Below are 21,390 nucleotides of genomic sequence, written 5' to 3' on the forward strand. Positions count from 1 at the left end.
TTAGTTGTTGCTGCACAGCATGATTTTAATGTTTCAACACCGATTTTATTGGAAGTGCCAATAAAATAAAAATATGTTTAATTTTATCGACCATTTACATTTTTCTTCCTGAGTAGTTTTCGTAGGGGATCCAGTACACTGCTTTGCCCGGGGCCCATAATGCTGTTAAGATGGCCCTGCCCCTCCCCCTTATTGCTCCGCTCTGCTAGAACTGCCTCCGCTTGAACTGAAGGCACAATCCGGTATTTAGTGCTGATCTCACAACTTTCAAGGCCAACAGCTTAAAGAGAGGTGACTTAAATAAAGGTCTCGAGAAACGTTATCTTCTTCAACACTCAATCCATCATTGCCTGAAAGCCAAATAGAATAGAATAGACCTGGAAGGGACCTTGGAGGTCTTTTTTTTTTTTTTTTTATTTGATTTATATGCCGCCCTTCTCCGGAGACTCAGGGCGGCTTACAATGCGTTAAGCAATAGCCTTCATACTTCTGTATATTTTATACAAAGTCAGCTTATTGCCCCCACAACTGGGTCCTCAATTTACCTACCTTAGAAAGGATGGAAGGCTGAGTCAACCTTGAGCCTTGGAGAGATTCGAACATGCAGTAATTGCAGGCAGCTGGTCTTAATAACCAGCTTAATAACAGGGTGCCTTAGACCACTGTACTACCAAGGCTCTTTCTAGTCCACGCCCCTGCTCAAGCAGGAGAACCCCACATACACCAGTATGAAAGGCTTTTAAGCTTCAGTCAGATCCAAATACTGCATAGGGCCCTTCCCTGCTGCCGGTGGGGAAATCCCGGATCCACGTTGCCTCGTTCTCTTATGGGTTTCCCCAGTCCACGTGGTTCCACCTCCTCTGAGCGTCCGAGCAACTGAAGCGCAATGATACCGTACGATCCGCCACGAACTCCAAGAGAAATGGATCAGGTTGCTGAGATTCGTACTCCCACTCCCTTTATCTGTGCTGAAAGTGACAAGGCTCTTAAGCCTAATCGCAGGGAATGTTGGGAGTTGTAGTCACGCCAGGAGCCTTCCTTGTCACATCGTTTCAGTTCACTAAAATTGGACAGAAAGATGCTGTCGCTGACACTTTGTTGCTGAAAATTATCTGTCTGTCAAACCATCCATCCTTTGCTGCACTTTGGCCGAGCCTGCCAGCTTGCTTGAGGAGAGTCTCCCTGCTCATGCGCACACTCCCGGCCCCGCCACAGCCGGCCAGGGCGTCACGAGAGGAGGAGGGTTGCCTGAAGGGAAGCCTCCGCTGCGCTTTGCGCTCGTTCCTCAGCCAGGCCAGATTTCCAAAAAGAAGAAAGAAAAGCAGCCCCAATGAGAGCTCGCTGGGCTTTCTGAGAGTGAGAAGAGACACAGACAGAGAGATACACACAGACATAAAGAGACACAGAGATACATACAGCGAGAGGGGGTGAGAGAGGGAGAGGGGGAGAGAGACAGAGATACAGAGGGGGAAAGGGGAGGATAGGGAGAGAGACGGGGAGAGACAGATAAAGAGATACAGGGAGAGAGAGACAGATACAGAGGAGGGAGAGGGGAAGATAGAGTGGGGGAGGGGAATGAGACATACAGAGAGGGGGAGAGAGATACAGGGGGGGGGAGGGAAAGATACAGAGAGGGGGGAGATAAGGGAAGATAGGGAAAGAGAGTTACAGAGAGAGATACAGGGAGAGGGAGAGAGACAGATACAGAGGAGGGAGAGGGGAAGATAGAGTGGGGGAGGGGAATGAGACATACAGAGAGAGGGGGAGAGAGATACAGGGGGGAGGGAGAGATACAGAGAGGGGGGAGATAAGGGAAGATAGGGAAAGAGAGTTACAGAGAGAGATACAGGGAGAGGGAGAGAGACAGATACAGAGGGGGGGGAGGGAGAGAAAAGGGTTTTGTGGTTCCTGGTTCTTTGTCCTAATGACCGGCTGGGTAGGCATGGCTAGGGGGTCATGTGAATGGGAGTGAGTGATGTCGAGTTGGCCATGCCCCACCCAGGTTTTGTGGCTCCCGGTATTTTTTTTTTTCTGTGGGAAACGGGTCCAAATGGCTCTTTGAGTGTTTAAGGCTGCAGAACCCTGGATTAGCCGACAGGGGTGGGGTGTTCCTTTCATGTCCCCGTCAAGGAACTGGAGCGAAAGATGGGACTCACCCTGCCACACACCAGCACTTGGGTCTTGAACGCAGGCTTGACAACCTCCAACCCAACATCCGAACAACGTGAGTCACCACGTTCCTTTTTGCTGATTAATGACTACAATGAAGTTATTTGAATATAATTCTAACTCAATCAAAATTATTTAATTATTTATTTAAAACTCTACTTACGCAAATAGTTCATCTTCCTTCACTCCTTATAAACATACTCAAGTGGACAATTATTTGAAATAAAAATGCATGAGTGGTATTTTATATTACATTTACAATTTAGAATCTGGGATTCTACCAAAATAATTCAGTACTTTCAGGTTTATTTTTCTGGTATAATCGTATGTATCTTTACTTTATTCTATAGCATTCCTTGCCAAAATTTAGTCCTTTCTCTTGGACAAAAAAGGACCCTTAATTCTCACCCTTTACATTTTTTTTATTTTTAAAAAAGAAAAAAAAAGCCCCCTCAAAATTATGATATTCAAGTTGGCTACCAAATGCATCTGTCACAGTCTGTGTTTCTGGGAATTAACAGAAATTGTTTTATTATTCATTTTAACCACGCACCAGAAATGAGACTAAAAATCAGGCCGAAAGTGACAAACAGTCCATAGGGGACTTCACCAAAAATCAAAGTATGAGCAGCCCTGAATGGAGTAAAGGAAGTTTTCAGGGAAGGATCCTGGGCACCTGGATACAGAAGATCAACGGATAGTTTTGACTGGGCTCTTGAAATTGCTGGCGGCCTGAAGCTGCAGCTGATAAGCCATAGGATGGATCTTGAATCCATAAAGTCTGAAAGAAATAAAGGAGTTAAAATAAAGTGGGGTTGAAAGGAAGGAAGATGTAAAAGTCTGGCCCAAATAACCAACATATACAGTATTTTCAGTTAAAGTATAGACTTCGTCAGATTTCACTATGAATACTTGGTTCAAATAAGGAATCATAGATTTTTTTTTTAACTGTGAAATTTGATAGAAGTGGGAATTGGCCCAATGTTATACCTACAAGCCTCTGGAAAGTAACTTTGGCTTAAATTTAATTAACTTCCCAAGGATACAAAAAACACAGTAAAATCAGGTTTCCACAGAGTGTGGTTTAGAAGAAAATATTTTCTCTGGATAAAGTCTTATTACAGTTCTCAATTCAGATGTATTGGTTTTCCTGGTTTATTTTGAGGGAAAAAAATATATACTTTAAAATCTTGCCCCATAATGATAAGTTTCTCTACTGAGATTCTTCTCTTTTTCTGGCAGCATAGTATCTCAAACTGGATTTGGAGTAGGAAGAGAATTATTATGTTACCATACCTCATTTATTCAGAGGATCAGTTGTTTATAAGCAGTTAAAATTTGATCTAACAATAGCATACTCTTTTATATATTACAGAATATATTTCCATTATTATTTACAGAATAGTTGTTTAAATTGTCGTAAGAACTACCAGTATCTGCCTTTGTTTTATATATACTCAGTGGTGGGCTGCTGCTGGTTCAAACCGATTCGGGCGAACCGGTAGTTCCGACCAGCAGCTGGGCCTGCCCACCCATCCTGGCGCTATCATGTACTATATAATCGCCGGTTTTTCGATGCCGTGCACACTCACATTTTCGGTTCTGGGTGAACCGGTTGTTATGGTATGTGATGCCCACCTCTGTATATACTGTTTCTTTCCATTTCCTTCCTCTCTTTTAACTCAATCACATTGTCAACTGCTTCTCTTACACTCTGTGTCTGTCTATTCTCTTAGCTGCTGGCCTGCCTGCCTTCTTTATAGGTAAGTGCCCTATTAACCCTTTACTTACATTCCATTATTTCATCACACTTAACAATGATTTGAACTCTTTGCTCTTCTTGAGCAAAATATTGGGAAGCAGCACAGTCAGGCCTTAGAGAGAGCCTAACAGTATTGCTTAACATTGCTATGTTTCAACATTCACTGAGTCTCTGAAAACAACCATAACAATAACATCCCAGGCTCTGGCTAGTGTTGAAATGAGAATTTATGAGCTCCGAGATCAGTGGCAAGTAAGCACTGACAACACAAAAACCAGACCTGTGTTCAAGTCTTCTTTTTCAGCAGCATAGAGGTGTCCTCTTTTTCTGATAAGTCTCTAGGGCAACTCTATCCTTAATAATAATGAAATGATCCTTCATTCATTTAGGGAACAACTTCTTTCTTTCTTTCTTTCTTTCTTTCTTTCTTTCTTTCTTTCTTTCTTTCTTTCTTTCTCTCTCTCTCTCTCTCTCTCTCTCTCCTTCCTTCCTTCCTTCCTTCCTTCCTTCCTTCCTTCCTTCCTTCCTTCCTTCCTTCCTTCCTTTTTTTCTTTCTTTCTCAGCAATAACATTAGAGATGACCAAACTTTTATTCAGTATATTCTACTACACATTTGATGGGGTCTTACCTGGGCACAAACTGATTGGCTGGTCGCTTCGGCCGATATTCAGGATGCACCATGAATAACATGTGAGGAAAACCAGTTCCAAAATAGGCACCATCTGTGTGATGATGGCGGGAAGATTTGGGAGTATAGACATCCATACATTTGGGGCAGTACAGTTTGACCATAGCTTCCCCTGGGATATCAGATAAACCTAGTAGCGAAGACAAAGCACAGTAAGACAGAATTCAGAAATTAAATCAGTTTAAAGAAGTTACTTGATATGGCTTCTAAAACAGACTTACCAACCTGATTTCCATCCACAGTCCCCAGATCTACAGTTTGCAGGTTTCCAAAATGGACGATTCAAGAATTTAGTTCTAAAAGAGCCTGAACTGAAAGCATCCTATGATTGAATTTGCCCACTATTTCACCCTGATTCTGTAGCCCAGTTTTTTCTTCTTCATCTCCTCCTATAAAATAGGCCCCTTACATTAGCTTCAAATCATTACTCACAAATATACTCACCAATGGGCAGCATAGGCTGATTCTCACAATAAACTCGAGGGCAGTATCCAAAGTCTCCCTGCTGGTATTTCTCAAGCTAGAAATAGAGGAGAAAAAGTATAGAAAATACAATCTTTCCATAAATTGGAAAGGAACTGATTTGCTAGCTCCGGGCAGAGAAATCTTTAAGGCAAATCTTTTAAGGAAGCTGCACCTGCCAATTAACTCAATCATCTAGATCAGGGGTCCCCAACCCCCGGAAGTGGCAGATGAGCATGTGCCTATGTGCAAAGCTCCTTTAGTGCGAGCAGCGGGCACGTGTGCCAGTTGCTTGTGCAAATGGAGCTGTATAAATGCGGACACTCACCCTCTGCTCATGTAGAACCATCCCCTTCTTCCCCGCCCCACCCCGGTCCACAAAGCCAGAAAGCTTGGGGACCACTGATCTAGATGAACCTGCAGTATACATTAAAATTTTACTCTCTTTTAGTTTTTATAATCTCTGACTGGGAACCTCTCCTCAGGAACATAGACAAAAAGATTTTATAGAGTACACGCTTACTAAATAGCATGGATAATTACCATCTGGGCAATACCACGGTTTGTGAGGATATAGCGGGCGTGAATAAGTCCATAGAGCATTTCAGCTGCCTGTTCGATCAAGTCACTCTGGTTAGGATTATCCTCCAGTTCTTCATCTGCAAGAGAAAGGGAAGGAAGTGCTCTGCTGCAATGCACTGTGACATTGAGGAAGAGGGAGAAAGTTGTACTTTCATACTGAAGCGTTATCGGATATTGATTCTACATTGTTAGCTCACTTCTGCATTTAGCTAGTATTTTCTTAACCATTGTTGTCTTCCACTCTATTCCTGCCACACTAAATTGTAATTGTAACTCACAATGTAATACAACTGGCAAAATATTTTAATCAGTTTACTTAGATCAGAAACTTATAAATTACTGTTATCTATTTCTCAAACATGATAGGTGCCTATGTCATTTCTCAGATGTTTCAAATCAACAAACTTTTAAGTGGGTATTTCTCCCACTCCTTTTACATACTTGCCGTTATTCTTAGCAAGCCTTTATTTTTGTACACATTAAGATCAGCAAGAGTGAGAGTGAGCTGTTGCACTAGTTAAAAGGCACCAGGCTAGAAACTGAGTAGAACCTTAAGCACAAAAACAGTTTGACAACTTAGTGGCCCTTTCTCTTAGCCCTAGAAAGAAGGCAATGGCAAACCAATGCCAGAAACATTGCCAAGAAAACTGCAAGAAATGGTCCACATAGTTGCCAGGAATCAAGACTTACTTGATGGCACAAAACAAAACAGAGAGGAAAACAAGAGACAATATTTTATATTTTGAGTGCCCGGCAGAATTTTAATAGAAAACTGGAAAATCAAATAATTAAAAAATCCTGCTTTTGGGGACTGAATCAGGATTCACTTTAGATTACCAGGCCCTCGGAGAATTAATATTTATGAAGACAGTTAAACAAAGGAATATGGTGGTTAGTAATAGCATGTTGTATAAACTGTGGTTTCTATTCTTATGACATGAAACAGGAAAAAGTACGCAAAGTGTGGTTCCTGAAATTCTTTCCAAACCCTTTGCCAGCTGTTGCCATAGTTTTCTGCTTTCTCCCCATACTGCATCTGTATATGTTCGCTGCGACATGAGGCCCAGGCTATAAACACTTTGCTGTCAGTCATGTGACTGGGAGTAGGAAAGATGGAGGCCTAGAAGGAAGCAGTCAACAGCATTCCATGCTGCTGTCTCTTCCAAAATTGGAGGAATATTTTCCTCCAAAACCTTAAATTGAATCCAACCCATTTTCAAGTTCAATTTCCTTTTATTGGCTTTCTGCCCCGGACTCCTATACACCAAATTTGGACCCATTCTGTTGTGTTTTCAGAGAATGATTCTGGTGATAGATAGTGAAACAAGATAGAATTCCAAATGTTGTACACGTAATACTCAATTTACAACTATTCGTTTAGTGACTGTTCAAAATTACAGATACTGAAAAAAGTGATTTATGACCAGTTTTCACACTTAATGACCATTGTAGCATTCCCATGGTCATGTGATCAAAATTTGGGTACCTGGTGTGTGTTTAGGATAGTTGCACTGTCCTGGGGTCATGTAATTATTATTTGTAACCTTCCCAGCCAGCTTCAAACTAGAAAAGTCAATGGGGGAAGCCAAATTTGCTTAATGACCGCATTGATTCACTTAACAACTACAATGTTTCCCTTAACTGTGGCAACAAGGTTGTAAAACGGGGCACAACTCCGTGCCTTCCTTATCAATGGAACTTTTGGGCTCAATTATGATTGTAAGTCAAGGACCAGCTATTTTGAAAAATTGGAAAGGAAAAGGATGTCTGAAGATTATGAATCCCAATATTATCTACCTTGGTTAGCAAAAGCTTCTCATATGACCAACCTGTGAAAATTCATCATGTTTCTGATCCTGGCTAGATATATATGAAGAGTTTCCAGTGGCATATCCAATGAGCCTTGTTTAGTTTCACCAAAGTGTCGGAGTAATGGCTATTGCATGCACATGTCAAGTGCATGTTATCAGCATGTGTACCAACATCAAATAGAGAAGCATAGCAGGGTCAAGAGGTTACAACCCCCTAATCACATTTTCAAAAGTCTCTGTAATACCAGAATATAAACTGACAGCAAACAGCACCCTTTACTAGCAATGATGATGTTACTTTGTTAAAGGTAATGCAAAGTCTACAAGAAAACAAGCTAGCTTTGAGAGCACCAAGGGCCCCTCAGTCCCTGTAATGTCAAGTAATCCATGATACAAACAGATTTAGATTATTTCCCACCTGGTTCCAAATCAAGGATCATATCCAAAGCCTGACGATAGTGGGGAACTTGTTCATTGAGGCCAGTTAAATTGAACTTGTCTTGGATGTAGTCTTCATCCACCTGAAAACAAATAGAAACCGGGATCAATTGATCTTGACTTCTCAAGTGCCTGTACTATCTCAAGGTACATTAAGACCCAAGTCAACACATTTCTGAAATTGCCCGCAGCTCTGTCATCTCTCTCAATATGTTGTTCATATCAAATCTTTTTTTAAAAAAGGGACACTCCTTTTTTCCAATCCCCAATGAAAATGTCCACATACACATTTAGTGGACAATGCTTCCCAACTCACCTCACAGAAGAACTCATTGCCACGCAAACCACAAAACCAGGAAATCCAAGATACCTCCTCAGAGCTACTCATCTTCCCGTCCTCTAAGAGAAAGAGAGGAACAGAAGCATCCTCAGCGTTAACAGCGATCACTCACAAATAAATTCTTTGTGGAAAAACTCCCTACACAAAACAATCTACAGACATAGGATTTTTCAGGTCATGTTCCCCAACCCTTGCTTTTAGGCTGGCCGATAAACTACCGTCTTGCATCTGTGCATGGGAACCAATGCTACATAAGAATCCCATAAGCTGTTTCTTCTTTGCAAATAAGAAACCCACTTCCGACTTATTACTGAAAAAAAATGTTTTTTTTCAGAGTGGTAATATCTCCCCGTTACCTCACCATTTTGCAAGAAACATGCAATCGACTCTCTTCCTTCCTTTTTTCGTTTTTTTTATTTTTTTAGCGCCCGGCACACATCTTCGCTGCCGCCCTCGCCTCCGCTCTTCCCTGAATATTAACTGGAGAACTCCATTACCTGGCCATGCCTCCCCACTATGTTTTGGCCAACAAGTCCCTAAATCTACAGCCCAATAACTCACCCCAAAAGGCACGACTGCCTCAAGGAGAGGGACGCGGGGTGCAAGCAAGCTTTGGACCAGTAAGGCCTCTTGTCAGCTTCGACGGCGCACGCGCTACATTCGCCGATGAAACGGCATCACGGGATTGCAGTACTTCAGAATAAGGCGAGAATGGACAAACAGGAAACGGGAAACTACTAGTCCCAGAGTGCAAAGGAGCAGGAAATGGACGCTAGTAGAGCGGTGGGAATTTAGCCCTAACTTCCTTTCAATCGCAGCTGTTTTTCCCAGAACCCATTTGTGAACTAAGTACCCTCCCCGATAAACCTCTCGGTGATTATAGGGGAAAAAAGTGACTTTGCATGATAATATTGCTCTGCGCAACGAACTAAATGCAGCATAAATAATGCCGTGCTTTTAAAGAGCACCCGCCGGACTTGCAGAAAAATAACATAAACGTTTGATCGAAACTCGCTTGGGGAGGTAAGTGTGTCGTCACTGTTTCGGGAATCGTAATCGGATTAACACGGGGAAGGAAGGAAGGAAGGAAGGAAGGAAGGAAGGGGTGGTTTAGATCATAAACTGGATTATGACTCGCGAGCAAGGAAGCGATTCGAATTGGACATCGGTTCGAAAGTAATTCAATGTGCTTTTTCCAACCCTTTTACAAATAGGAGGGCGGGAGGGCAGCCCAGAAGCCTAGTAAACCCTACTACCGTTTTCCTTCCGTGCCAGCTATTCTCTCCCCGGTCCCTGTTCGCGCTGATTGATGCACGCGGATGTGAGCTGAATGAAGACCTAGCTATGTATCACTTCAGTGCCTTCACTGTCCTTGCTAAGGCTGGCAGTTGTCCGTGTTTTGGGTTCCTTTCCCTAATTCTTGATCTTCGGACTTCTTTGATTTCGTTCCACGGTTCCTCCGGTTCCCTTGTCAATGAGCTTCAGGACCTCAACGCGATTCCCGATGTTTTTGGAAATGGCAGTTGTGTGCTCAAGGTCATGGCTGGCTTTCTTCTGCTGCTGCTTTAGCTTAACTTGGCACTTGGTATATGAGCAGTTCGTGGCCCGTTTCACAGTCAGCCCTTAGCCAAGTCTCTGGTGTTATAACGGAATCCTGACATTGTCTTGTTTCACGACCTTTCTGGACACAGTTAAGTGAATCGCTGCAAGTTGGTTAAGCTGAATCACACGGTTGCCAAGTGAATCTGGCTTCCCCCATTGACTTTGCTTGTCAGAAAGTCGCAAAAGGGGACACTGCAGCCGGCGTCAATATGAGCCAGTTGCCAAGCATCTGAATTTTGATCACGTGACCATGGGGATGTCGCAATGGTCGTAAGTGTGAAAAACGGTCATAAGTCACTTTTTTTCAGTGCTGTCGTAACTTCGGTCACTAAATGAGCGGTGGTAAATCGAGGACTCCATTGTGGTGATGTCCATGTATAGAGATATTATTTTGGTTGTTGGTCAATTTAGTTGTCATTAAATGGTTCATCTGCCTCCAGGATCTTCTTATATCACTTCTCTTGAATGTTAAGTGCCTGGCATCTTTAACTGGTCAGCAGGGATCACCTTGGCACTTTTGGTAATCCTGATGGGATCTTATATTCTGGTTTAGGCTCCTCAGGCATTCTTCGCTCAGCTCTCCCAGCCTCACCTCACTGATGATGATACAGTATAGCAGGATTTGTGGGGCGATGGGTGCCCACCGGTAGCCCAATACAATTGGATACTGCTCCCACTAACCCACCATATTACATATAGGACCGAAAAAGGAGGTACATGATCATACTTTGGTGTTATATCAAGATGAGTGAAAGCAGTGAATAGCAGTGAATATGGGATACAGGTCGTCCTTGATTTACGACCACATTTGAGTCCAAAACTTCTGTGGCTAAGTGAGACAGTTAAGTGAGATCTGCCTCATTTTATGCCCTTTCTTGTCGCAGCTGTTCAGTGAATCACTGCAGTTGTTAAGTTAGCAATAATGTTAAGTGAATCTGGCTTCCCCATTGACTTTGTCAGAAGGTCACAAAAGGGGAAATCACATGACCCCGGGGACACTGCAACGGTCTTAAATATGAACCCGTTGGGGCAAATGTCTGAATTTTGATCATGCGACCATGGGGATAACGCAACAGTTGTAAGCGTGGACTTGTGGTCATAAGTCACATTTTTAGTGCCGTTGTAATTTTGAAGAGTTACTAAACAAACTGTTGTAAGTCGAGAACTACCTATATTGCCTAGTCCAAAAATGTGACAGAAAAAGTGCAATGAGATAGAGATGCAAGCCGGGGAGTGCTGTTTTCAAAATAGTTAGCTTTTGAAGGATTCACACTATTTTACAAAGCAAAACCAAACATTGCAGTGCTAGCTACCCTTGCGGTTTATTTCCATTTCTTTGCACATTCCTTTTTAACCATGATTCTATCATTAACATTGTATCTGTGTGGATCAAAACAGAAGTGGTCCATACAAGGATACCATGCCTGAATGAACAGTCCTTGAATTATGGTGCCTTGAATTAAATTCAGAACTCCCTCTCCTACAGTGCAAAATTAAGCAAATCACAAACCTGAGCTTGCTTGGGAGTTTTCTCCCAGACATTTCATTACCCAAACTAGGTAACATCATCAGTGCTAGTAAGGAGGGCGGTTTGCTGTGAGGTTTATATTCTACAATATAATATAAACCGACAGCAAACCGTCCTCCTTACTAGCATGATGATGTTACCTAGTTTGGGTAATGAAATGTCTGGAAGAAAACAAGCAAGCTCAGAGAGCACCAAGGACCCCTCATTTCAACCCTGAGCTACAAATATTCTCCTTTATTGAATTCACAAATCATTATTTTTAAGAATACATATAAGAATACATATATACTTATATACATATAAGAATACAGTAGCTGAGAGGGATAACAAAAATCAGAGTTGTCCCAGTTTTAATTCAAAGACTACCGTATTTTTCGGAGTATAAGGCACACCTTAGTTTTTGGGGAGGAAAATAAGAAAAAAGCCGATTGGTGGGTGGATTGGCCTCCCGGAATACCCCCAATCAGCTGTTCCCAGAGGTGAATTTTAGCAACAGGTTCCTTGGTTGTGAGCTCTGTGCCTTGCTTTTATTTCTGCCTCTGAAACTCAGAAAACAAATTTTTTCCTGCCTCTGAAAGCCTCCAAAACAGAGTTTCAGAAAAAAAGCCTCTGAAGCTCTGTTTGGGGGCTTCTTTTCTGAAGCTCTATTTGGGGGCTTCTTTTCTGAAGCTTCTTTTCTGATGCTTTTTTCAGCCTCTGAAACCTCCTTTTGAGAAGCTGGGCGGGGCTACATTCGGAGTATAAGACGCACCCATATTTTTACCCTATTTGGGGGGGGGGGGGAAGATGTGTCTTATACTCCGAAAAATATAGTATATAACAGCACTTCGAGCGTGCACGCTCGTCAGGGCCGCAACGAGGAAGAGGAGCTGCCCATGCATGTGCCGGATAACGTAGTTCCGGTTTCCGGCAGGCATGCTGCCCAGCTAGCCTTCCAGTTACTGCCATTCATGCACACGTGCTGATCAGCTAGCTAGTGCACATGCTCACACCGGAAAATGGAAGATCAGTTCTTCGTGTTTCCAGCACTGCCGCATGCACAAAGGCCAGCTGATCGGCGCATACACATGTGTGCCAGAAACCCGGAAGAGGAACAGGCGATGCTGTGCATGCCAGGCAACATGGCTCTGTGTGCCACTTCGGGCATGTGTGCCATAGGTTCGCCATCACGGCTATATAAGAAGGAAGTCCCAAAGGTGCTTTTTTCAAGAGGCAACTGGACTTTCTGGCTTTTCTCTGAAGATGTTTTGCTTCTCATCCAAGAAGCTTCTTCAGCTCTGACTGGATGGTGGGGAAGCTGAAGAAGCTTCTTGGATGAGAAGCGAAACAAAGAAAAACCAGAAAGTCTAGTTGCCTCTTGAAAATAGCACCTTTGGGACAATCATGACCTGGATGACTGAGAATCTCCATAGACATGTAAGAAGGAAGCAAATCCACTTCCCCGAATTCAACGCTGTCCTCCCTTCCCCAATAAATTACCATCCCGGATGCTGGTGCTGCTTCGCCGGCTCATCCTGTCTGCAGTAGTACTTCTCAAAATGGCTGTCATGTTTTCTGTATTAATTAGCCATCCCTGTTTAATGGGAAAATGGGGAAAAACATCCATCATCTCCATGTACAGTAAAGTACAATAATCAGATATAAATAATGTTTGGGTTACTTGGGGCATTTTTTTAACCAACTGCCCTCTGAGATGGATTCTAGCTACCTATAGTGTATTTTTATTTAAATTGCTTACATTGAAAGTTGCTTGGATTCCTCATCCTGAAAATCAGGAAATTAAAAACTGTAACTGTTCTAGATACTTTTGACAGGACTTTTTTAAAAAAAATATTAGATTCAAAACATTAGTAACCAATTGTGGTTTGTGGTTACAGTGGTGATATGTCTTTTATTATTGTTATATAGAACAGTGCTTTATTTCATAAAGATGTCACTTTATTTTTGGCGCTTTTGCTCTTGGATTTTCCTTTGTAAACCAAAGCTATAAACATAAATATATATATATTTTAATCCTCATGAATCTTTGTCAGATTCATTCCTTTTTCTGGTTTTCCCTTTTTTTCCTTCCATAAAATCTATTAACTGAGGAATGAATAATGCAGACGGTAAACAAGCTTTAAAACTTGTGGAAATCTATTTTCTTACAAGTGAAAGGTGGCACAGTGTCGACTTTTTAGAGCAATTGCTCTCTTAAAATATCCATTTAGAAAGGCTGTGCTTGAAAAGAAGGCATAGTAGTGGAGAATTGGGCCTAAGGGTGCGAATTATGGCAAAACCTTCAAAGAGGTCTTGGTGGGAAAAGGCGGGAAAAAAGCAGGACCCTTTGCGGGCCAAAGTGAGCATGCGCATGGAGAGCACGCGTGACGACTGCGCATGCTTCACAACGTCAACGGCGCCCAAGGATCCCTTACCTCCGCTATTTCAAACCCTTTCCTCTGTAATGTGGAAGGCTCCCTTTACATTCGTACTCTTTGTACTACTCTGTGCTGTTAATCCACCCACCCCGTTTCAAAAAATACTGGAGGATAAACCGAGTTTGCGTGTAAAGTTGAGCCTCCGCCGCGCCTGCGTAGCGTTCCCTCCCGTTGCCAGGCAACCGAACGGGCACTTCCGTTTGAAAAAAAAAATCCTCTCCGGGAGTCGCGTGTTGCTCTGACGTCTTAAGAGGAGCCTTAGAGATACACAGTTAAAGTGACACGCGACGGTAAACTTCAGGGTTAAAGAGACAGGTTTTTTTTCCCCCTCGAATAAAATTTGTCAGATTCACCAGGGTAATAATGCGGAATCTGTTTGATTCTTCCACTTTTCACAAAACTTCCTGCTGTGCAAGAAAAGGGCTGATATTTTATGCTGTAGAAAATATTACCCATTGTTCTTTTACTATTGAAGGGGGTTTGCAATTATTTTTTTCTCTAGGCCTGAGTTTCTTAACTTTTTGACAACTTTTAAGATATATCTGGGGAATTCTGAGAGTTGTGTTAAAGTTACCAAGGTTGAGAAACATTGCTCTAGGGCAGGGATGTCAAATCATGGCAATTTTAAGACCTGTGGACTTCAACTCCCAGAATTACCCAATCAGCCATGCTGGCTGGGGAATTCTGGGAGTTGAAGTCCACAAATCTTAAAATTGCTATGATTTGACATTCATGCCTTAGGGTATCTTTCAACAAAATGGTGCAGTTCAGACACATGATGATGATTATTAATATTATTGACTCCATCTTGATATTATTAACGTTAATAATAATATTGACTCCCGTGCTTTAAAAGTGAAAATAAAAACAAAAACAATGTTAGGGACGGCAAAATAACAGACTAGGTTGTTTTCTTTTCTAGGTTTTCTTTATTTACTTCGTGCCAGAGGTGGGTTTCAGCAGGTTCTGACCAGTTCTGGAGAACCAATAGTGGAAATTTTGAGTCGTTTGGAGAACCGGTAGTAAAAATTCTGACTGGCCCCACCCGCATCTATTCTCTCCCTCCCAAGTCCCAGCTGATTGGGAGGAAATGAGGATTTTGCAGTAACCTTCCCCTGGGGATTGGGGAGGGAATGGAGATTTTACAGTATCTTTCCCTTGGAGTGGGGTGGAAATGGAGATTTTACAGTATCCTTCCCCTGCCACGCCCACCAAGCTGCACCCACAGAACCGGTAGTAAAAAAATTTGAAACCCACCACTGCTTCATCCGTGTCCAGTCCTCTAGAGTAGTGTGTGGACCCTTTTTTGGATGGCATCTGTTTGGAAACCCAAAAAGGATAAGAGAAATTAAATGTTTAGTTTTCTTGCATGATTCTTGAAATTGATCAGTATATAGACTATATAACTATGCCTATGCGCTACCCTCTAGAAATGTTCTGTTTGAATTCTCACCAAATCCAGCTAACCACAATAGCTAGATTTCTTAACTTTTAATGCGAGAAAGAAAGAAACAATCTTCAGGAAGTTTCTGGGCTTGATGCCACCTTGTGCACTGCTACGAAATGTAAAGACAGTACATGTTTTTCTGTGGTAAACAATTGGTGTTTTTTATGTAGGTATCTTGTTTTTCTCTTCCAACAGTTTCTAGGTTTACAGTTTTCCAGCCAGAACAATTCTGCTTCAACATGAACCATGGTGATCAACTGATCGCCTTCACTCGTGCCCGGGAAGAATCGGATCTTTGGAGAGATGGACACATTCAGAAAAAAAACAGAAATTATGGCAGCATCAACCAGGAAGAAGAGAATTCATCTGGCGAAGCAGTGCGTAACTTTTACGAGAGCCTGGCACTTACAAGTAGTTCTAAAAGAGTGTTACAGAGGAAACCAAGGGTAGCTTATGTACTCCGTCGGCCAGCGCAGGTGTCTCCTTGCACCCCAAGCTACCCAGAACAAACCGACACCCGCAAAGGGAATCAGCTCTTGAAAGCCGCTCAAGATGGCAACGTGAAGTCTCTCCAAAAGCTTGTGGAGAAAGAAAGGTGTGATGTGAATTATAAAGATGGATTTGATTGGACAGCCATCATGTGTGCAGCCTATGCTGGACGAGAGGAAGCGGTACGTTATCTTTTGAGACACGAGGCTGCTTGGGTGGGAGTTTGTGAATCACAAGGCCGGGATGCTATGGATCTGGCTGAAGAAGCTGGACACGAAGAGGTGGTCAGCATCCTTCGGGAGAGCGAAAGGCCTCCAGTGAAGAATGAATTGTCTAGGTGAGTTCTCCTGTTTCCGTGTTCATCCAATTTTCCTGAAGGAGGAAATGCTCTTGAGTGCATTTGCTTTACTTCTGAATATTGCTATGCAACATTTTGGCCACTGAGGTAGGCCAAAAGCAAGTCAAAAATTGTGAAAATATTAAAAAGTTTACCCTAATATTTAGTTACAGTTATTGCACTAATGGGTACAGGTATAGCAAAGCAAAGACCATTCAATCCATTCTATGCCATGAACAGTTTTTCTTCTCTTTCAGGCCTTAATATGCTGTTATATTAGACATATACTGCTTCATAGTGCTTGTTGATTTATTTTGCTTTTTTGCTTTTCTTATTTTGATTTTGCACGCTGCCCAGAGCCTCTGGAATTGGGTGGCCAATAAATTTAAATAAAGTGAATAAACAAAATAAAATATGCCACAGGAAAAAAATGATCAAGTACAGTGTAAGTAGCTTTAGATAACTCAAATAACCAGTGACCAACTGTAGCCAGACCTTTAGAAAAATCTGTTTCTTCCATCACTTCCCTCAGTAACCTTTACAAGTTCATAGATGAAAATTTTATCACTCTAAATATGTGTAAGGTTGTTTTAAACTAATTCAGGTTACTGGTCTGTGAAGACCCATCACTGAACATTCCAAATTATAAGTAGTTCTTCCCAGGTGCCAGCAGATAGAAGACTATATGGCCCTTCCTATAACCCTCAGCTGCATCTACTATATCAATGAAGATTAGTTACATTTTTATTATTGAATTTGGGGCAGTGTTTGGCTAGATAAAAGTAGGTAACATTTAATTCCTCCCCTGGAGTTTATTCTGAAGGGTGACTCTTGCTGTGCTGTATAATTATTACCAATGAAGACCTGTGATGAGAACAAAGTCCTCTGGCCTAAGCAGGGTTAATTTGAAAAAGATTACCATGGTCTAATTCAGGGGTGTCAAACTCAAGGCCTGGAGGACGGATCCAGCCGGCCGGGTGCTTAAATCTGGCCCAGCGGGCCGCCCTGGAAACAGCAAAGGACTGGTCCGCGGTGCCTCAGCCCAGCTTAGGCCGACTGATCTACAATCTCGTGGCAGCCATTTTCGTTGGCAGAGTGCTGCAGGAGGCCGTCACAGCTGAAAACGGAGCACCCCTCCCCAGCTCCGTTTTCATTGCCAGAGTGCTAGCAAAACAAACTTTCTTGTCCTCCTCTGCCTAGGGCAGTGGACAGCCTGCGCCGCTGTCCAAGGGTCCTCCACGTGGCCTGAAAGGAATGGCTAGGCTCCTCTGGAGGAGAAGGGTTTTGTGGATGACCCAGGGCATGACACAAAGGCAACACAGCCAGAGAACCGATACGACTCCCTTTATTATCACCAACTGTGCCCCCAATGTCCCTTTCAACTCTCTGGCCTGGAGAGAACTCTTCCACCAACCTGTAATAGTCTTTGGCTGGCAATACTTCAGTCCCAAACGTTGTAAGCAGAAAACCTCTAACAAAAAAATCCAAAGGCAAGACAAGGTAATTAATCCGGCAGGGCAAGCACAATAAGGAATTCCACAAGTAAAGTAGAACGGCAATAAATCAGACCAGATGGGAGGATGCCAGGATTCCAAGAAACACCAGATAAACTCAAGCGTTTGTTCCTGACCAACGCCCCTCTCATTTGCCTCTGCTTTTAAACTCCATCAGCACCTGTGCCTTGTAAAGAGGATCGGGTCCCTTTCCTCCCTCGTAAACCAGGCAACCCATGTTGCTCTCTTCTCCATTCCTCCCTGCGCTGCCCTTGTTCTACCTCTCTCCTGCTCTGCCCAGCCTGACTTTGCACTTCCCCAGTTTCCTCCACAGCCAATGGATCTACTCTCTCTCTCTCTCTCTCTCTCTCTCTCTCTCTCTGTCAGCTGTTCTTCTTCCCCTTCGGATTTAGACTCTGACAGGGGCATGACAGGTTTGGTGTTCTCCCTGGTCTCACCTTCCTTCGCTGGAGACAGTGGATCCCCCAAGCCCCGCCTGGGCCTCCACAGGTGCCCCCGACATGAGTGATGTCGAGCTGGCCATGCCCACCACAGCCATGCCCCCCCAAGGTCAAACACAACCCTGATGCGGCCCTCAATGAAATCCAATTTGACACCCCTGGTCTAATGCTATTCATAGATAAAATGAATAGAAAAGAGTTCTATTCTCAGAGTTTATTTATTTTATTTATTATTTAAATTTCTATACCGCTCTTCTCCTTTCGGACTCAGGGCGGTGAACAGCCAAAAATAAAACATTTGTACACAAAAGTTAAAATAGTTTTAAAATAATGAAATAAAGTTTGGCCCATAATTTAAAATATTTCAATTAAAATCATGATCAATTTTAAAAACCAATATAAAATCAGGCCAGCCCGGCTAACTGAAAGAAATAGGTTTTAAGGGCCCGACGAAAAGTCCGGAGGTCTGGGATCACTCGTATCTCTGGGGGTAGATTGTTCCAGAGGGTAGGCGCCATCACAGAGAAGGCTCTCCCCCTGGGGGTCGCCAACCGACATTGTCTGGCTGACGGCACTCTGAGAAGGCCCTCTCTGTGGGAGCGAACTGGCCGGTGGGAGGCAATTGGTGGCAGAAGGCGGTCCCGTAAGTACCCCGGCCCTAAGCCATGGAGTTCTCAGAAAAGAGATGAACTTTTCTCAAGGAAAAAAAAAATTACAGCCTTGCTTCGCTCGCCCATTACCATATTTCAGCTCGACTCAAGTTACAGTATGTGTGAACGCGGCTTGCCTTGTTTCAAATCATTTCCCTTCTTTCTGCAGTTTACCAGCTGAGAGGAAATACTGCGAAGTGTGCCAGGCCCACTACACCGAGGACACTGTGGCTCTCCACGAGCGTTCCACCGCCCACCTTTTCAATCGACGTGACCCGTTGCCCTCCACCCGGTACTGCATCCCTGAGAATAACGTGGGCTTCCAATTGATGGTGAAAGGTGGCTGGGATAAAGAAACAGGATTGGGGCCAAGCGGTGCAGGCCGCAAGTTCCCTATTAAGACTGTCCTCAAGAGAGATCAGAAGGGCCTCGGCTTCTGCAGTAACCTCAAACCCAAAGTTACCCACTTCAGACCTAATGATCATTGCGCTATAGAGGAACCTATGAAGCGACAATCCAGAAAAGAACGAGCAGCAACAGTGGGAAAACGGGAGGCCCGCCGGAGGGAGGCCAAGGCCGCAGCTTGGGAACGCAACCTCCGTACTTACATGAACTTTGATCTTTGAACCGTTTTGGGACAGTTGGTGATCCTGATAAGGGCATACCCAGCTATGAGTTATTATGCATCATAATAAAGCATATCTTAATTAATCATGGTTTATTGAATATATTGACATTGGCTCTGGGTACTGTAAGTCTTGGCCACTTTGTTATTTAACATATGGTGTGACCAGCCACTGAGTCCTTGTTCTCTTTTCAGTCTAATTCAGCCTTTCTCAACTTTGAAATGTGTGGACTTCAACTCCCAGAATTTCCATGCTGGCTGGGGAATTCTGGGAGTTGAAGTCCATACATCTTAAAAGTTGCCAAGGTCGAGAAGCACTGGACTGCTATGTAGCAGAGAACAGAATGAAACAGGGAAGAAATCCATAGGCGGGGGGGAAAGAAGAAACAACTGGTTCTTTGACTTTATACAGGTTAACGCATGCTTTACATGCCTTAAAAATGAATAAATAATAAACTTCACAATCTGAACTATTTTGTGGAATTGGGGGTGAAAATAATGGGTTGACCCACTGCATGTTACTTCAGCTACTTGGAAATACATTCTTTTAACCTGAAACTCATAGGTTATAAACCACTTAGAACTAGAAGAGTAGATAATATATGCAGTACCTTTTGATAACATTTATTTATTTATTTATTTATTCATTGGTTCGATTTATATGCCGCCCTTTTCTGGAGACTCAGGGTGTTAAGCAATAGCCTTCATACTTTTGTATATACCTGCTTAGTAGGGCTTTGCCCCCCCCCCAAGCGGTGTTCTTTTTTATACAAAATCAGCTTATTGCCCCCACAAACCGGGTTCTCATTTTACCTACCTCGAAAGGATGGAAGGCTGAGTCAACCTTGAGCCTGGTGAGATTTGAACTTGCAGTAATTGCAGGCAGCTGGTGTTACTTAACAGTGCTTTAGTCTGCTACACCACCAAGGCTCTTTAGTGCATCCTATAGACATCCAAATGTTTTTTTTTTACACTGTTTGATAAGAACTTTTAAGTTCTATATATTTCATTGTATAAAATAAAAAGCGTGAATCTGAAAATTATCATTTCAAATAGCAAGGTAAATTGAGGTGATATGGGAAATGGAAGATATCTCTGCTAATTAATATAAATGGCAAAAAGAAAATAGAGTAAATGGAAGAATGAGAAAGTTCAAGACATGCCAGTGTAGAAAATGGACAACATGTTCTTGGTTGCCAGGAAGGAAAGCACATTCCATTCTAAAGCTATTTGAAAGGATAGAAAAGTAGAGATACAGTGAATTGTATTGCTGTAAAGCACTTTTAGTTATATTTTCTATTCTCTTTCTCCTCCCTTTCTTCTTTCAGGCATGTAGTTTCTTGGGTTTACTGTTTCTTTTCTGTGTTCTACACAATCCTGCCTGTCCAAAAGGAAATAGTACCTTGATTTGTGTTTTTGTCTGCTTTAACCACAAACACACACACAAATCTGCTATTTCAAACAACAGTGGCTTGGAAGTCTTCATCTTCAGCATGAATCCCCATCTTATTCTACTCCTAATTTTCACATTTCGTTTTGGCACATAAGCAGATATACTGAGATAATCCCAAACCCATGTCTTTAAGGACTACCATATTTGGGTTAAAAAAAAAAAACCTGGGTAACCAATAGATGGCATCAGTATGAAAATTTATTTTTTCCTATCCATTTGCTCCTGTTTGCAAGAGCATCTCATTTTGCAGCCCGGCTATAGTAACAGTAACAGAATTGGAAGGTATCTTGGAGGTCATCTAGTCCAACCCCCTGCTCACGCAGGAGACCTGTACTAAGGGATTCGAACAGCCGAACTGCCGACCTTTCTGAGCTCAGTGATTCAAACACACAGGAAGTTTCTAATTCCCATTCCTTTCATCTCACAATATGTTCGCTTGCTGGGAAGGGTGGAGACTGCACTTTTAACACATCTGGAGGCCATACGATTCGAGAAAGTTTAGGGTTACCAACATTACCTCGCTGCTGCTTTTCTTCCCTCCCCAACCGCCTGCTTTCTGCTTCCAGCTCTGGTTTCCTAGTCGGACTCTTAAAACGCCGAACACCAAGTACGGGCACGAACAAACACCGTCGCTG

General features: G+C 42.8%; 2 protein-coding genes across 5 annotated transcripts; one reads left to right on the plus strand and one right to left on the minus strand.

The window, feature by feature from the left end:
- Nucleotides 1-2,673: 2,673 nt before the first annotated feature.
- Nucleotides 2,674-21,319, minus strand: CSNK2B (casein kinase 2 beta). 4 transcript variants are annotated; one of them, XM_087883882.1, is made up of 9 exons: nucleotides 21,273-21,319; nucleotides 15,058-15,117; nucleotides 12,863-12,956; nucleotides 8,230-8,312; nucleotides 7,894-7,996; nucleotides 5,626-5,741; nucleotides 5,065-5,140; nucleotides 4,561-4,750; nucleotides 2,674-2,950 (listed from the first exon to the last, which is right to left on the minus strand). In XM_087883882.1, the coding sequence occupies exons 2-9, from the start codon at nucleotides 15,115-15,117 to the stop codon at nucleotides 2,860-2,862; spliced, it is 813 nt and encodes a 270-aa protein (XP_087740008.1). In that variant the 5' UTR covers nucleotides 21,273-21,319; the 3' UTR covers nucleotides 2,674-2,859. The 4 variants fall into 4 exon arrangements, with proteins under 4 accessions (XP_087740008.1, XP_034277390.1, XP_034277389.1 ...); XM_034421499.3 differs by lacking the exons at nucleotides 15,058-15,117; nucleotides 21,273-21,319 and adding an exon at nucleotides 13,889-14,022; XM_034421498.3 differs by lacking the exons at nucleotides 15,058-15,117; nucleotides 21,273-21,319 and adding an exon at nucleotides 13,798-14,021.
- On the plus strand, nucleotides 9,006-19,388 carry GPANK1 (G-patch domain and ankyrin repeats 1). The gene is made up of 3 exons (XM_034421497.2): nucleotides 9,006-9,276; nucleotides 15,443-16,073; nucleotides 18,847-19,388. The coding sequence occupies exons 2-3, from the start codon at nucleotides 15,487-15,489 to the stop codon at nucleotides 19,301-19,303; spliced, it is 1,044 nt and encodes a 347-aa protein (XP_034277388.2). The 5' UTR covers nucleotides 9,006-9,276; nucleotides 15,443-15,486; the 3' UTR covers nucleotides 19,304-19,388.
- Nucleotides 21,320-21,390: the final 71 nt, after the last annotated feature.

The sequence above is a fragment of the Pantherophis guttatus genome, chromosome 2 (assembly GCF_059756535.1).
Source record: "Pantherophis guttatus breed Tessera chromosome 2, ASM5975653v1, whole genome shotgun sequence".
NCBI classification, from domain to species: Eukaryota; Metazoa; Chordata; class Lepidosauria; order Squamata; family Colubridae; genus Pantherophis; species Pantherophis guttatus.